The 16,329-nt window shown below is 42.1% G+C and overlaps 1 protein-coding gene across 1 annotated transcript in view; it reads left to right on the top strand.

The window, feature by feature from the left end:
• Window positions 1–16,329, top strand: part of DEPDC1B (DEP domain containing 1B) — a 676,814-nt gene that overhangs the window by 505,666 nt on the left and 154,819 nt on the right. Inside the window, exon 9 of the mRNA XM_044063811.1 lies at window positions 13,698–13,874. Within this exon, the coding sequence (XP_043919746.1) occupies window positions 13,698–13,874 (177 nt within the window). The remainder of the gene's footprint in view (window positions 1–13,697; window positions 13,875–16,329) is intronic.

The raw sequence follows: 16,329 nt of genomic DNA, 5'->3' as shown, positions 1-16,329 counted from the left end.
TAATTGCACCAGATTGGCCTCGTCAACTCTGGTACCCACTCTTGTGCAGTGTGTCATGCTTGGCTCCATGGCACCTGCCACAGAGACTCCCTTCCCTGTTGTCTCAGCAGGAGAACCAGATTCTGCACCCTCAGCTGCAAACACTGAATCTAGCAGCCTGGCTAATTACGTAATCTCTCCTTTACCATCCCTCAGTAAATCAGTGATGGATATCATTTTAGGCAAGGAGGCCTAGTACTAGAAAATATTATGCTGCAAAATGGAAAAGATTCTGTGCCTGGAACCATTCACAAGGAATGAACCCAGCTGTCCCCAATTTACCTCTGATTCTACAATACTTGACTGAGATGCTTCATAAGCTTGTCCTTTTCCTCTATCAAAATTCATGCCGCAGCCATTTCAGCTCATTATAGCACAGAGCCTCCCCTCTCCTCTCACCCACTGGTCAAGCAGTTCCTCAGAGGGGCCAAAAATTAAGGCCACCCAGGAGAGCTCCAACTCCAGCCTGGGATCTTAATTTGTCTCGGAGAAACTCACTCTTCCTCCTTTCGAGCCAGCTGCTATTGCAGATTTAAAATTTCTTTCCTGGAAAACAGCTTTCCATTTCTGCAAGAAGGGTATCTGAATTACAGGCCCTTATGGCAGTGGAACCTTTCATCATCTTTCATGCAGACAGGGTGTCCTTCAGAACAAATCCCTCCTTCATGCCCAAGGTGGCATCCACTGTGGCTGTTAATCAGTCTATTCATTTGCCTACCTTCTTATCTAACCCACAGAACAAAAGGGAATGGATACTGCACTCTTTAGATGTGCACAGACAGCTTAGATTCTACTTGGACAGGACTAAACCTCAAAGGAAATCTGAACAACTGCTGGTGGCGTTTGCTGTAGGGGCAGAGGGGAAAGCTATTTCAAAACAAACCATTTCAAAATGGATAGACCACTGCATTCATTTCTGCTATAAGCACCATGGAAAACCTATCCCACAGGACATCAGACCCCATTCATTCAGGGCTGCATCTACCTCTACAGCTTTTCTCAGGGGTGTCCCTACTAGGGACATCGTAGAAGCTGCTACCTGGAGTTCTGTATATACTTTCACCAAGCATTATCATTTTCCAACTTTCTCTAAATCCAGAGCTGGTTTTGCCACTGCAGTCTTGCAGGGTAATTATAGCTGGTCCTAATTCTGTTTCCTTAGCTTTGGGAATCTACCCAAATGTGATGACTGCAACAGTGAAACATGAAGGACATAGTATAGTTGTGTACACTTACCATAAATGTAGATGTTTGAGTGTATTCACTGTTGCAGTCCTATTTACCCTCCCTCCAGCCCCCTTTCTTCTTTTGGCTATACCTCTACTCTCACTTACTATGCTCAAAAAGCTTTTTGATGTATTTACTTTTTTGTTAGCGGTATATCCTTGTATTTATAAATTTAATTGCTTCCCATTAGGGGGGCACCTGACATCTGGGGCAAGAAAAACTGATGTAATGGAGTTGGCTGCATGTTTTATACCCCTGACATCATGGAAGAAGGGACTGCAACTGACACAGGACCCAAGACTTTGTTAATCAGGCCGACTGAGGGCTACTGCAAGCAGATAACCCAAATGTAATGACCGCAACAGTGAATACACTCAAACATCTACATTTATGGTAAGTGTACACAACTGTACTTTCCCGGGATCCAAGGTGGATCCCCCCTTGTGAAGTGGGACAACTGTAGCTGTGCACCACTCGGTGGGCACGAAGCCTGAGGTGAGGCTATTATTAAACATGACACTTAGGTGAGGTGCCAGTTCATTTTGTAGTTTATGTAGTACACAGCCCGGGATGTCATCTGGTCCCATGGATGCTGTATTCTTAGCTTTGGAGAGTGTGTTTTTTTACCTGTGTGGCAGTTATTACCGGAATTTGGCAGTCTTCCGGTATTGAGATGGGCCGTTTAGGGGGTGAGAGGGGGGTGAAGTTGGCACTGAATCGATCTGACAGGAAATTGGCAATATCCTTGGGATCAGTATATTTAATGCCGTTCTCTTGTAGCTCAGAGCAGATCTGTGCATTGCCATTTAGATTCTTGACATAGTTATGTCATACACTACACCTAACACTCCATGCTAGTTGGCTGCAGCCTCTCTGATTTTTAGCTTTGACCTCTTCGTTCAGAATTTTCCCTTCTCCTCAACCTCCCCTCCCAGGTACTTGAAGCTTTTAACCTGTTTCATTGTCTTCCCTTTTATCTCAATTCTCAGCTTCTTCTGATTTCTTCCATTTGCTGCCATTACCACTGTCTTATCTGTGCTTAGTTTCATTCCATGTGTCTTCAGTTTTGCATTCCATTCCTCTATCCTTTGCTGAAGTTCTTGCTCCAAGTCTGCGTGTAATGCGACATTGTCTGCATATAGTAACTTTGTTGACCTGTCCCTTCTGACCTGTTTGCTAATGTATTCCAGCACCAGTATTAACAGCAGTGGGCGAAGAGCTGAACTCCAATGCACACCCTCTCCCACTGGGAAGCTCTCTGTAAGACCGAACACTGTTTGTACTTCAGTCATTGGGTCCTTGTACATAGCCTGCACTAATTCTACCAATGTTTCTGGGACTCTGAACCACAGTAGGTCTGCCCAAATCAGCTTTCATAGGACCTTGTCACATGCTTTCTCCAAGTCTAGAAATGCCCAGTTGGACTTTTTCCTTCATCTCTATTTTCTTGTCAACTATCTGTCTCACTGCAAACATTGGGTCACTTGGGTTGCATCTTGATCTGAATCCAAACTGCTCATCTCCCATCTTACTTTCTACTGCTCTGCATATCCTTTTATCAGTTAACCTCTATAGAAGTTTCATGCAGTGTGACAGGGGTTTGATACCTCTGTACTGCCCGCAGTTGCGGATGTCCCCTTTGCTCTTGTACACTGGCATGAGTATGGTTATTCTCAAGTCGTCTGGGGTGCGCCTTTCTCTCAGCAGCCGTTTCACTGCGCATCTTTATCATGTCTGCTGTGATCTCATCTAAGCTTGTTGCTTTTCTTGACTTCATTTTCTTTACTGCTGCTCTTTTTTTTATGGTGAGCTCCTCTTCTCTCATTGTAGGTTGCCCCAAGGGCAGAAACTGAGTAAGGCAGTTATGAGATTTAGACCTACACTAACAGGGAAGAAATGCATTTTCAGTCACGTAAACTACTTACAGTGTATAATTTTTATCTGCATTAATAATAGCCATCAAGTTATTTAAGGAAAAAATAAATAAATAGTAGTGATTGTTAAGTGTATGATTGACTGTTGATATCCTATAAGGTGACCCTGCTTCTCTAAAAGATGCTAAAAATCTGTGAAAAACTGCCTAGGTTTACGTGTGACATAGCTTCTAGTTAAATTAATTCAGTTTTTTAAGTTTCAGTTTTTCCTGGTGGTATCAGTACTGGGAAGCTTGTGGATCTCACTGGAGTCTGGGCTCAACAAAGACCACTTCAAGACTTTGTCTTTAGCTGTTCAGGTTGACTCGTAGGCACCTTAATGTTTTATTTGATTGTGTGGATTCTGTAGCTATGGTGGTAGATCTTGGTATGTGCCAGCACAAAGTGGCAAGGCTTAGGTCCTGGGGGGGGTGGGGGGGGGGCTGGTCAGCTTTGCTGCTGTTATGAATAACTCCTTCATTGAGAGGAATATTATTTTGTAAGTGTTTTTCAGGCTCTGGTCAATGTTCTCTATATCAGGAAGCTGACTTTCTCTTTACTGAGGCAAGCATTTACCCTCTTTTATTCTCATCTTTGAAGAAAAAGCTCCCTCATCACGTTATGTGCAACATCAAATGCCCTATATTTGTCTTTTCTGCACTGATTAGAGCAATCTAGGAGAGTATATCCTAATGGTTCTTTTCACTGCAGCCTGGACTGCCGTCCGGAATTGCATGGGACGGGTCATTCAACTGGTTTGCAAGATTGAGATGAACATCTTTGAGGAAGGATTGGCCGAACTAGGGTTAGACCTTCTAGCTTCTGGACTTGTTAATTTATTTTTGTGTTACCGTGCAGGTTCCACTGCATTGGAATTACCGGGGCAGGCCTAGACTTTGAAGACTTGATGCAGTAGAGATGCCCTATTTTTAGGTGGTTTTCCTACTTGGTAGGAATGGGATGGATGCTTCATGAAATTTTTGGCCTTTGCATTCTCTCTGTGATAGATTTGTGTGTTCCTTTCTTCCTTTGCTTACAGTGATTCAGAAGGGTGGTTCCCCATTTGATACTTTTTTAAACCTTGTTTAAGAATTCTTTATTTTGATGTTTTATGGATTCCCTAGGTGGACATCACCAGCAGTTTGCCTTTAAGATTCTCAGTCTTCAAAGACTTTTCATGTGATGGCTGTGGAGGCCAAAGTCTTGGGTGAGTTGTGCCACTTTATGCCCTCTGTGGTGTGCGTGACTGTCAGTGTATAGGTCCTTTCATGGGTTCCCTAGAAGGAGAATTTTGACAACTGAACCTCCTCTGCCTTGGTTGCAATCTTAAGGTTGCCACAGGGTTTTTTTTCTTTAATTTGGGGCGGGGCATCTTATTACTTTTGCTAGTGGTTAACTTATAGTCAGGGGGATTTTACTTCCTTTGTTTAGTTGCCTTTTCCTTTTGGGACACTAATTGGCTGCTGGTACATTTTGGGCCTAATTTTGGATCTGTCTTCCTCCTTTGGGGTATAAAGACTGACAAATTCTTTGTGGTGCAATGGCACAATTGCTTATGTGGATACTGCTATGGTCTTTGAGGAATCACTAGCTGCCCCTTTGCATTTTGGATCTCTCTTATGTCAGTCCACAGAACTGTATCTGTTGGACTTGCAGGGAAACATGAATGAACCTTCTCTTCCATGGCTTTCCTTTTATCTTTAGTTTTGGGGAGGTAGCCTGTGCTCCCTTTTCTAGTTCTTGGTTAGTATCCCCTCTGTCTTGACCTAACAATGGGATTCCTGGCCTTTCTAGCCATGAAGACTAGTTTGTCCAGGGCCTCCCAGGTTTTTTTTTTTTCCTCTGCATGTACTCCATCACGCAGCACATTTTTGGGCAAAGGTGCATGACAGCAGCTTAACTGCAGAGAACAGTTTTTAGTCCTGAGACATGCTTTGCATTTGGACTTGACTGTCTGAACAGCTGTCATTTCTTTGTGTCAAAACATGCTAGCATGCATTTGGAGATGATATTCTAGTTCATTCCTGGTGTTGTAATTCAGAGATTTTCCCCCTCCCCCCACCACCACCACCTTTTGAGAGAATTGCGTAATACTCTGTGTTACCCTATTTAATCTTTTAGCATTCTAGTTGATCCAGATGTCAGTATCCTTAGGCCTCAGTTTCCCACCAGAAGTTTTAGGCAGTCTTCTGACAGTGGTTCCTGATGGGGAGCAGGATTAAGGTGCAGCTATATCTGGCTGAGGAATTCCTTTGAGAATGCTAATTTCTCATACCAATTTGAAGAACTGCTCTGCTTTAGAGGAGAGATCTTGGATTTGATGCTCAGGAAGCTTCCCTACATATTGCCAGGCCTGCAGGTTATTTGCTGTTGGCGCTGAACCTTGGTAGAAATAACTTCAAGGAGGTGCTGCTTCTATCTATTGTTCCTGGAGCTTGAGGCTCACAAGGGTGGGGATTTTCTTTAACCCCACGTCAGGGTTTGAATTCACTCACATTGATGCTATTACACCTGAAAAGATGGGTCTTATTTTTGTCTATGAATCTGTCATTTTATCGAATATTTCTTTGTACCAGTAGGATCTGATCAGTTGGGGAGTGGGTCATAACTCCTTGGAGAGAGGGAGTCTTAAAAGTTCCTTGAAGTGGCTTTGCTTGGTTTCTTAGACAAGTGAGTCTGGTTCTCAATGCACCAAAGTGTAAGGAAGAGATTATAGTGAATGGAAGTGTGTGTTCTGTTCACCACTGAGTGATGACATAAGCTGGCATTCCCTGTGGTCATAGCAGTGCTTGCTTTGGTATACCTTTTGGTACACTTAGTTGTTAGCAACTTTTATCTGCATTGCTTTCTTTCTCACAAACATTTTTGTGCATAATGATATGCTGGGAAATCAACCTATTCTGGCTAAAATTTTCTCCAGGATAGTCTGTTGAGCTGTATTCTGGTCTGGTCATCCTGTTCTTCCTTTCTGGTGCTTCACAGCTTGATATTCAGCCCAGCAGGACCCAATTATGATGCTCTTTGATGTCTGATCTGACAGATGCATGCTTTACTGTATCAGCTTTTCTGCAAGAGGATCCTCTTGGTGGATTAGGAATACCCATACATCATCTTTTTGCAGCTGAAGTGTCCCTTCTGCCATGCTTGGCTGTTTGGAATGCCATGCAAGTCAGACATTTATGTGCTACTATATCAGCTGTAAGCAATGGAAGTGCCAAATCTTCAGTTCTTTTTTGTTTTCCAGGAAGGTGATTGCTACTGAACAAAACTGGAAGGTGTGAAAAATGACCTTGCTTGCTTGTTCATAGGTTCATAGGTTGGTACTAGGCTATCAGCCCTAGGGCCTATACAAGCCTAGCCATAACAATTCCCTGGCTATTTCTTCCAACATTATTTACTTTCCTGGACCCCTGTCTAGCAGGGCGACTGACGTGATCCCTGGGGTGAATTTCCTTTCTCCCATCCAATCATCAAGGTTCCTCTTGAAGAGGTCCAAAGAGGCACTCTGCTTGACATGTATGGGCAATCTATTCCAGAGTCTGGGGAGTCTCTGGGTCAGGAACCTATCCCTCCAGCATGTTTTGTTTATTGTGATGACAAGGTTTAGATCCGTGGAGCGTGTAGCTCTGAGGGATTGGGATTTCTTTAAGTGTAGCATGTCCAACAGCTCTGGGTTTGACATGGCCTTGTATGTTAAGCAGAGATCGCCTCTGAGTAGACGATATGCGACAGAGTATAGCTGGAGTTTTTTAAGGCGGTCAGCGTAGGGCATCTGCTTTAGGCCTGTGATTCTTTTAGTGAGGTATTTCTGAGGCCTTTCCAGTTGTTGCAGATGTCTTGAGAGGTACATACCAAATGGGGCGTTGTATTCTATAATGGGTCTAATGAGGGATGAGTACAGTGGGACAATGACCTCCTTTTTCTGGATGAAAAGCCCTTAGTGATGAGGTGTGCCACATAGAAGGATTTCCTGACTGTTGTGGCGATGTGGTTATCGAAGGTGAGACCACTGTCCACCTGTGTCCCTAAGTCTCTTATCACACTTTCTGTGTTTAGTGTACTGCCACCTATATGGTAATTCATGGATACATGTTTTTCCCAAAGGGATAACAATACATTTCTTGGCATTGAGCTTGAGCCCATGGCTCTGGCACCAAGCATCTGTTTCTGTAAGGCCCTTTTGTAGAGTATCCACATCATTTGGGGATTCAATAATGGCTCCAAGTTTGCAGTCATCTGCAAACTTTGTTAGCCAGAGTCCCTTAGTGTTGACCTGTACTTCAGAGAAGTAGATGCCAAACAAGAGCGGCCCCAGGACTGAACCCTGAGGTACTCCACTTGTCACTTGTCTGGAGCTGGATTTGGAGTCGGCTACTTTTACAGTGTGGGTTCTATCAGTAAGCCATTTAGCAACCCATTGGGTGACATAGGGATTAATGCCCAACTTAGTAAGTTTATCTATGATTCCAGAGTGGGGGATGGTGTCAAAGGCCTTGGCAAGGTCTAGATAGGCTGTGTGGACCACCTTACCCTTGTCCATGGCTCTGGAGACTGATTCAAAGAAGTCAATCAGGTTCAGGAGACAAGATCGACCCTTCACAAACCCAAACTGGGTGGGGTCCAGTGTTTGAAGGTTGCCAATGTCTTTGTTTATAAGTTCCATGATAATATGCTCCATGGCCTTGCAGATAAGGCTTGTCAGACTGATGGGACGGTAGTTTCCGGGATCCAAGGTGGATCCCCCCTTGTGGATTGGGATAACTGTAGCTCTGCGCCACTCAGTGGGCACGAAACCTGAGGTGAGGCTAAGATTAAACATGACACTTAGGTGAGGTGACAGTTCATATTGTAGTTCATGTAGTACACAGCCCGGGATGTCATCTGGTCCCATGGATGCTGTATTCTTTGCTTTAGAGAGTGCGTTTTGTACCTGTGTGGCCGTTATTACTGGAATTTGGCAATCTTCCGGTATTGAGATGGGCCATTTAGGGGGTGAGAGGGGTGAAGTTGGCACTGAATCGATCTGCCAGGATATTGGCAATATCCTTCGGATCAGTATATTTAATGCCATTCTGTTTTAGCTCAGAGCAGATCTGAGCATTGCCATTTAGATTCTTGACATAGTTATAGAATGCTTTGTGGTTGTCTTTGGAATCTTTGGCAATTTTATTTTCGTAACTAGCTTTGGAGGATTTTATGAGGCATCTCAGTTTCTTACTGAGGCTAGTAAGGGAGTTTTTTGCATCCTGGGATTTTCCTCTTTTCTGCAAAAGTTTCTTCCTTTTGTTGTAAAGTTTGTTTATGGCAGGAGACCACCAGATTGGCTTCCTTTTTTTGGATGAGAGCATTTTGGTTCTATTTGGGATGGCACGATTCATGCATGAGTGGATGTGCTCGTACAGTGCCTTAGTGTAGGATTCAGCAGTTGAACTTTCAGTTGTGTTTTACAGTTGATACCACAGCATGCATTGTCTCAATGGCATGTCGTTCTCGACTGTGTGAAATTCCAGAACAATATGCTGAGTATTCTTAGCCCTGCTTCTAAGCAATCATTTCAGGTTCCTCTATCCTGGTGGTTTAGTGCTAAGATTGGCTTCCTTTTTGTGGATGAGAGCATTTTGGTTCTATTTGGGATGGCACGATTCATGCATGAGTGGAAGTGCTCGTACAGTGCCTTAGTGTAGGATTCAGCAGTTGAACTTTCAGTTGTGTTTTACAGTTGATACCACAGCATGCATTGTCTCAATGGCATGTCGTTCTCGACTGTGTGAAATTCCAGAACAATATGCTGAGTATTCTTAGCCCTGCTTCTAAGCAATCATTTCAGGTTCCTCTATCCTGGTGGTTTAGTGCTAAGATTGGCTTCCTTTTTGTGGATGAGAGCATTTTGGTTCTATTTGGGATGGCACGATTCATGCATGAGTGGAAGTGCTCGTACAGTGCCTTAGTGTAGGATTCAGCAGTTGAACTTTCAGTTGTGTTTTACAGTTGATACCACAGCATGCATTGTCTCAATGGCATGTCGTTCTCGACTGTGTGAAATTCCAGAACAATATGCTGAGTATTCTTAGCCCTGCTTCTAAGCAATCATTTCAGGTTCCTCTATCCTGGTGGATTAGTGCTAGGAATTCAATCCCAAAAGGATCCCATAAGGAGAGTCCTTAGATGGTTAATGCCTACTGAGTAAGTGTCATGTTCCTGACTGCCAAAAGGATGGCTCATAAGTGTTTAGTCCTAAACGTCAAGAGTGTTTTTTTTCATATTTACGTGCTCCATTGTTTCAGTGAGGTATGCTACATTCAGTACTGTGATTCATTTACAGAAAAACAAAAGTGCTGTGTGTGGTCTGCTCTCAGCAGCTGTGGGACTGAATGAGACATGGCAGCCCATGCTAGTTACCACTGTAGGAGTGATTAACACCACAGCATGATTAGCACTGTTAGCGTTAATGATTTAATTCTGCAAGAAGGTCCTTCATGATGATAGCGCGACAAGTCCTTCCTGCCATCGTTGTTCATCTGGCTTTCACTGCTAGAATTTCCATGTTAGGTTGGTGAAGTATTTACACTTCAGGTATACATTTTTCATTATTTCTTGGTTTATCAGAGTGGGCTTCCTGGTGGCTAAGTCCGTATTGGTGGACACTCGGGACAAGATCACTCTGTACATTTATGCATTGGAACATGAGAGTGGATTCTTTTATTTATTTATTTACTTTTTGCCAAAATGTGATTGATGAACGCAGCCAGATTTTGGTTTGTGTATTTGTGTATTCTGTGTCTCTTTGTAGTTAAAAATGTTTTAACTAATTTTAAACTTTTATTATTCTGGACCCATTAGTTTATTTTTTCCATCCATCTTCTAGAATGAGACAGATTCATAGATCCATGTCAGATTTTGAAATCTAGTAGACTGATATTTCCAGGGCTGACAGAAAATGCCAAAAAGTTGGTGCCTGTCCAAGAAGCTGCATATCCCCCCCAGTAAACTGATGCAGAAGTACAGCCTTCACCCTTGTTGGATGAACCTAGGCCTTCTATTCATGACCACCTGGCCTAGGTTTGATCCATTTTACATTTGGTGCATACATAAGGGAAGTGACCCTGTTGGTTGGTTGAGGTAGGTAAGACTTATTGGCTGGTGGACAGCTCTCTTGTCTTTGGGAGAGGTTAAGATTTTTTTTTTCTTGTGACCACGAAGGCTTCTTTTGGTTTTGGTAGAGATTAGAATGCTAGTCCCAAGCATCTCAAGTGTCAGCAGACCTTGTTTGAAGATTGAGTGCTGCTAAGATTGTGTAGGGGGACAGCTGGAACTGATATTTGTATGCATCGCAGGGGGGTTGAAACTTTTTATACCCTCGCTTAGTAGGCTAAAGTTTGCTTTGGAGAAATTTTTCAGTTTTTTTTTTACTTCTGTGGGGATGTCAGGTCTGGATCTTTACTTCAAACAAGACAGAGTTATGGTCTGACCTTACTGGGGGGGGTGGGTGGGTAATGCAGTGACCCCCCCATGTTGGTGAGTACTAGGTCCAGGACATTCAAGCCCCTTGTAGGGGTGCAGACTAACTACTGTGCTTACATCATAATTGAAAGACTGATGAAGCCAATTCATGTTTCTTGGTGAAAGTGCTTAGTTGGTTTTACTTCAGCAGAATTTTATGTTAAATAAACTTGTGTTTCATGCAAATACTGCCTTGGTGGCTCGCTTTTTTATTTTTATTACTGTTTATAACCTTGAGTTTGTCTCGAGTAGATTTCTTTATGTCAGGAATTTTGTTGTTTTGACATTGCCTAAGAAAGGCACTATGGGGAGGCAAACATCTTTGCCAGTATTTGAAAGCCTTGAGGAGATAGGTGAAGACCATTTCTGGTAAAGCAGCATGGTCTGTCGACTGTCTTTCCAGGGTGACAGATACTGGATTCCTCTGGATTGACACCAGAAGCTAAACCAGTTGTTGAAGTCAATCATATTTTGTCTGTGTAGGGTGTTACATCAGTGCAGCGGTTAGTGTTGTCGCCTCACCGCAAGAGTTTCTCAGGTTCAATTCTTGGCTGGGGTGCCTTCTGTGTGGAGTCTGCATGTCCTCCCCGTGTTTGCGTGGGTTTCCTCCGAGTGCTATGGTTTCCTCCCACATTCCAAAGACCTGCAGCAAGTGGATTGGACACTCTGAATTGGCCCTTGGTGTGAGTATGTCTGCGATTTGTGTGGTATGGAGCAACTACTGCAACAGGGCTAGCCACCCGTTGGTGTAAACCGTGGCTATAGATGTTTGTCACTTTTGAAGTGACACCCCACCCCCATGTGCAAAAAGTAGGAAAAAGGGGTTGAGGATGGATGGAATCATTTCTTGTCTGTATTATGGCATAATCCTGGGTGAAGGTAAAATGCTGCTTAGTGCTATGGACATACCTGCTTGGGTCACACAATCTTGAGAGTTCAGATATGTCTGTCTTCATATAGTCCAGGAAGGTGTGCCTCAAGTCATTCACGCCAACATGTACTATAACAGAGTTGTAACGGTAATTGTTGTTGAGTAACTTGAGTGTGTGCGTGATTTGATAGATCCTGGCACCTGGCAGGCAGCTAACCGTGACTTTCTCCTTGTCCATCCTGGTGAGGGGGACATCTTTGTGTCTCACTATGGAATTGCCTATGACTACGACATTAGGTTTTGAGGGGCTTTGCCTAAGGGGCTTATTTGTTAAGACACTTGTATGTGTGTTGCTATGTATAGTGAGGTCTGTTCGTGTTCCAGTATGTGTGATTTGTTTGTACTTGGGAGGTGTCTGGTCCTATGGTAGGCTCTTAGTGATTACCTCCGCGTATGTGGGTCTCACCTTGTCTTGCATGCTGGGAGAGGTGTGCATGCCTGCTGAAACAGGTGTGCATGCATGGTGGGAGCAGTGTGCATGCATGCTGTTAGAAGTGTTCATGCTGACAACCTGTTTGATATCTTGTTTATTGTTACGTGGGGCAATGAATGTGTTAGTAATTTTCTAGAGAGGTTAAATGATCAGGCTGGTAGGGCCAAAAAAATACATAGTTCAGCTCTGTCTGTGGTTTATGGACAGGAAGTATCCTGCAGTTATCACAGAATGACTAAATAGCCCTTTGGATGGGGGAAAGGGGCAGTACTTATTTCCCTTTATTTCTCTTTTTGACTCTCCACTACTTTCCCTACCCCATTCCACATTTGAGTATTATGACTGAAAGTTATTTTGTTCCTGTTCTGTAACTAGAATCTTTAACACTGGCATCATTTCTAGAAAGAATGGCTTCCTGTTAACATTTTTTCTTTAGCCAGGATTACCTTTAATCCCAGAATGCTTGTTTGAAAAAGCCATATTTGCTTCCCAGGATTACCTTTAATCCCAGAATGCTTGTTTGAAAAAGCCATATTTGCTTTCCTTGGAAGTGATATTCATTTTCTGTCTCTGTGATTGCCTTTGGTTCTCTTTAAGGCTTCTTTCCAGCTTTCCTCAAGAAGTAGAATACAAGTGTGAGGGGGTACCTTCACTGTCTTAAGTGTATGAACATTAGAGGGAGAGAAAAAGAATGCTAACTTGATCAATTCTGGCTTTTATTGCTAGACTGGAAAGGAGTATGAAAGCAGACCTTTATAAAATAGTTGGAAAAGCTGATTTAATGTTTCTGTCACAAAAGTTAGTGGGCTGCTATCAGAGATTGGCAAAATATGTTCTACATAAGATGCATCCAATGGTAGTATGCATTTTAGATGTGTCCATGTCAGACATTGGTATTGAACCACATGATCATTGGTGCTTACCTTTTGCTGTGTTACAGAATCGCACACTTTTTGTCAGATCCTTCCCAAAAAGAATTGCGTTTTTTTTTTTTTTTTTTTAAATCCTTCTAATGTTTTGGTGTTCCAGTATTTTTTTTTCTTTTGGTATCACTTAGGACTCTGTCCTCTGTACTTTTTATCCTTTAGGTGCCCTCTCTCAAAGTAAAGATGTAGTGTAAGCAAATCTACAAATTCTTTGAAAGGCTTCTGCTTACAGTTTTGCTTTCTCCTCTTTCATGCTGCTGCCCCCTAGATATTTTTTCTGTGCATTATTGCAGGAGGTTCATCGCTGTTAAATGTTTTTTAACGCAGAAAGATTTTAAATGTTTGGGAATAAAAACTTAGCGATTAATAGTGGTGAGCATGTCTCCAGAAACTGGGCACAGATGGCACCGGAACTTCCATGAATGTGGATGCTGAGAAAAATCTGGATCAAATACGGACCCTGGATCAGTGTACTCAAGGTATTTCACTTCTTCAGGAGCTTGTCTTTAAGTTGTAGATAAAACTTGCATAGCCATGCTTTATGGTGAGTAACACAGAAACCTATGCTGTAAATAATTTCCTGTTGTCTGAACATTAACATTTGCTGGTATAAAAGTCTCTGTTGTAATAGAGCTGTTACTGAACACAGTACTAAATGTTAAAACAGTAACTAGAATTGCTGCAGGACTCTGTATTAAATGTTTGAAATAATATATTTTTGCTTTTAGATGGTACACACTTTTTCTCGGTGTATTCTGTGTTCAGAAGAAGAAGTTGATTTGGACGAAATATTGGCTACTAGACTGGTAATGTTTATGATGGACAATTACCAAGAAATTCTAAAAATTCCTGTTCAGCTGAAAAACGCAGTAGAGGAACATCTGGCTCACCTCCAAAGAGTTCAGGTAGTTAAGTAAACTTTTTGTAATGTAGTATGGTTTTTAACCAACATTAATTTTGTTACTCATTCAGCTTCTGTGCAGTAATGTTTTCTTGATGTTTTGTTCTGATTTCTAGAACTCTTAATTACTAATCTGAAATGTCAGTAAACTGTATTTAACCCTGGAAAGATTCCTGCAATAGTATATATAATGTTTAGGCTTCTACTTCCTAATCTTCATTTTTTGTTCCAGCCTAATTTTCCAACAGTTGATGTCTCTTTTTGAAAGCCAGTACCATCTGGCAGCTACACCACCTAGTAACATAAAACTTTCATAAAGCCAGAGTACGTGATTGTTTTCCTGTATTCTTACAACTTCAAAAATTAATAAATTTTACTTGGCTGTTTACATTTGGTAGGTAGTTCAACTGACGTTTTGCCTAGAATTTCCAGTTAATTGGTTTACAGTGAAAGGAATTTAGTATAGTCCTCCCATCTGTAGTATTTTACCACCAAAGTCTGTTTAGTGTGCTTGCGATGGACATTTTCCACTAAACATTTTCTCAAACCATGTCAATAACACCAGTCCACTGCATCCTAGATTAATACAACTCCTTTTTCATAGACAGCTTTTAGATCCTGCATGGGTATTGCAGATTCTGACAAATTTTTGACACAACCTTATATAATACACATAGAACACACAGAAGTTGTCCTTTTATATCATCCTCAAAAGAAGGAGACCATCTCCTTTAAGTTTGAACACTGGTAATGGTTATCTGCAGCTAGTCGTCTGCATTCTGGTCAGACTTGCACATTGGCCACAAGTCTTCAGATATTACTCGAGGTTACCTTCAAATCTGTGACCATCATCAGAACATATGCCTTAAAGGAAAGTGTAAACCATACCATCTATTCATTTTTCCCAGTGAAATGAACAATAACCTGTTTCATTCTGGATTGTGATGGTTGATTTCCCATAAGTCAGCAGGAGCAGGAAATTCATCCTTTTGGGTTTTCTGTCGTATATAGCTCTTAATTAACTTTCTCATCACCAAGTGTCCCTAGGAGAGGCAAATTGTAGCCTGAGGATTGTCATTTGTAGTGTCTTTTGCCAGGAGAGCAGCCTAAACTGTGAGCACTGCAAAATATTTAACAAAAAAATGCTTTTCAGAAGGGCTGGAAATATAAAGGCTTTCTCAGAACACTGCAGGTTAGTGGCCTTACCTGAGGGAGTCTGAAAACCTTTACAGTAGGATAATGGAATTCTCTGGTCAAATTCCCTTCAGAAGACAGTAGCAAACTATAGGGAGTCTCTGAAATGCTAATGAAAAATAGGGAGTCCTTTGAAGCGTAAATATTATAGGATGAAAGGGGTAACAACTAAGGTGATAGGGACCTAGCCAGAAATCTTACTGATAACCTGTGGTGTCCATGACCAGAGGGGTTATAGTTTGTCTGTCATGTCAAAAAAGTATAAGGTTAGATATTCCTTTAGCCTTTACCCTATTGTTAAATGGTTGATAGTAGGGTGGAAATCACTTGGCAGGCTATTTCTTTTCAGCCCTCATCGTCAGGTTTCCAGTTGAGAAATGTCGGCATATTACAGCCAGATGCTAACTCCCAAGCATTTGCAGAAGCCAGTAGGGGCTCTGATTCCCTGTACTGTTTCTGCTCACTGTTTTCAATGGCTGTTTTCTGGCCATGTAGCTTTGACAAATACAACAATTGAGACTCATCCTTCTTCAAGGTTTCAGGCATCATTAATGCAAATGCCAGTTGCACTGCTGTCCAAGTCTGTACCTTCTACATTTCCTTACATAAAATTTACTGAGAAATATTTTGTTATGCTGCAGTGAGCCGCTGCTGCTGTAAATGTGGCCATTAATACATATATTTCAGGGATGGAAGGGCACAGAAAGATGGAAAAAAGGACCCTTCACCAGAGAGGTCCTCAGAATCCGTTTGGAATGAGGAGCGTCTATCCTGGACTGATACAGGTGGAGGTTGGTGCATATATCAGAATTAGAGATTAGAAAGAGAGGATGCTAGTGTGAGATCTCAAACAAAAACTGCAAACACTGAAAGCCACTGTAACATTATTGAAGTGTATTTTGATGGTGGGGTTTTGGGCTTTTTTCTTCTGCACCCCACACCCCTGCCACTTATATATGGTAACTCTAATTGCTGTACCCGATGGTAAGGGGAATTGTCTGAGATACTCCAATCTCGAGTTCGTATATAATCAAACAAACTTGTATATTAGTGTTCACACTTCAGATATCAAACATTATGGTGCTGAATTTCTGCCTTGCTTCTACCTTGGTTACTAGGTATCAGGGCTATCAACTATCAGACCTACATCTTTTCAGTGCTTCAAGAACATCTTGAGGCTGATAAACTTGCTTGGGGTACTTGGATTTGTTGTTAAGGACACAATTTCTAGACTCATGGACATCTGCCAAGATAGAACACATGTT

This window comes from Protopterus annectens, chromosome 2.part2 (assembly GCF_019279795.1).
Source record: "Protopterus annectens isolate FY-2018-M chromosome 2.part2, PAN1.0, whole genome shotgun sequence".
NCBI lineage: Eukaryota > Metazoa > Chordata > Ceratodontiformes > Protopteridae > Protopterus > Protopterus annectens.
This window is presented reverse-complemented; position numbering and strand designations above follow the sequence as displayed.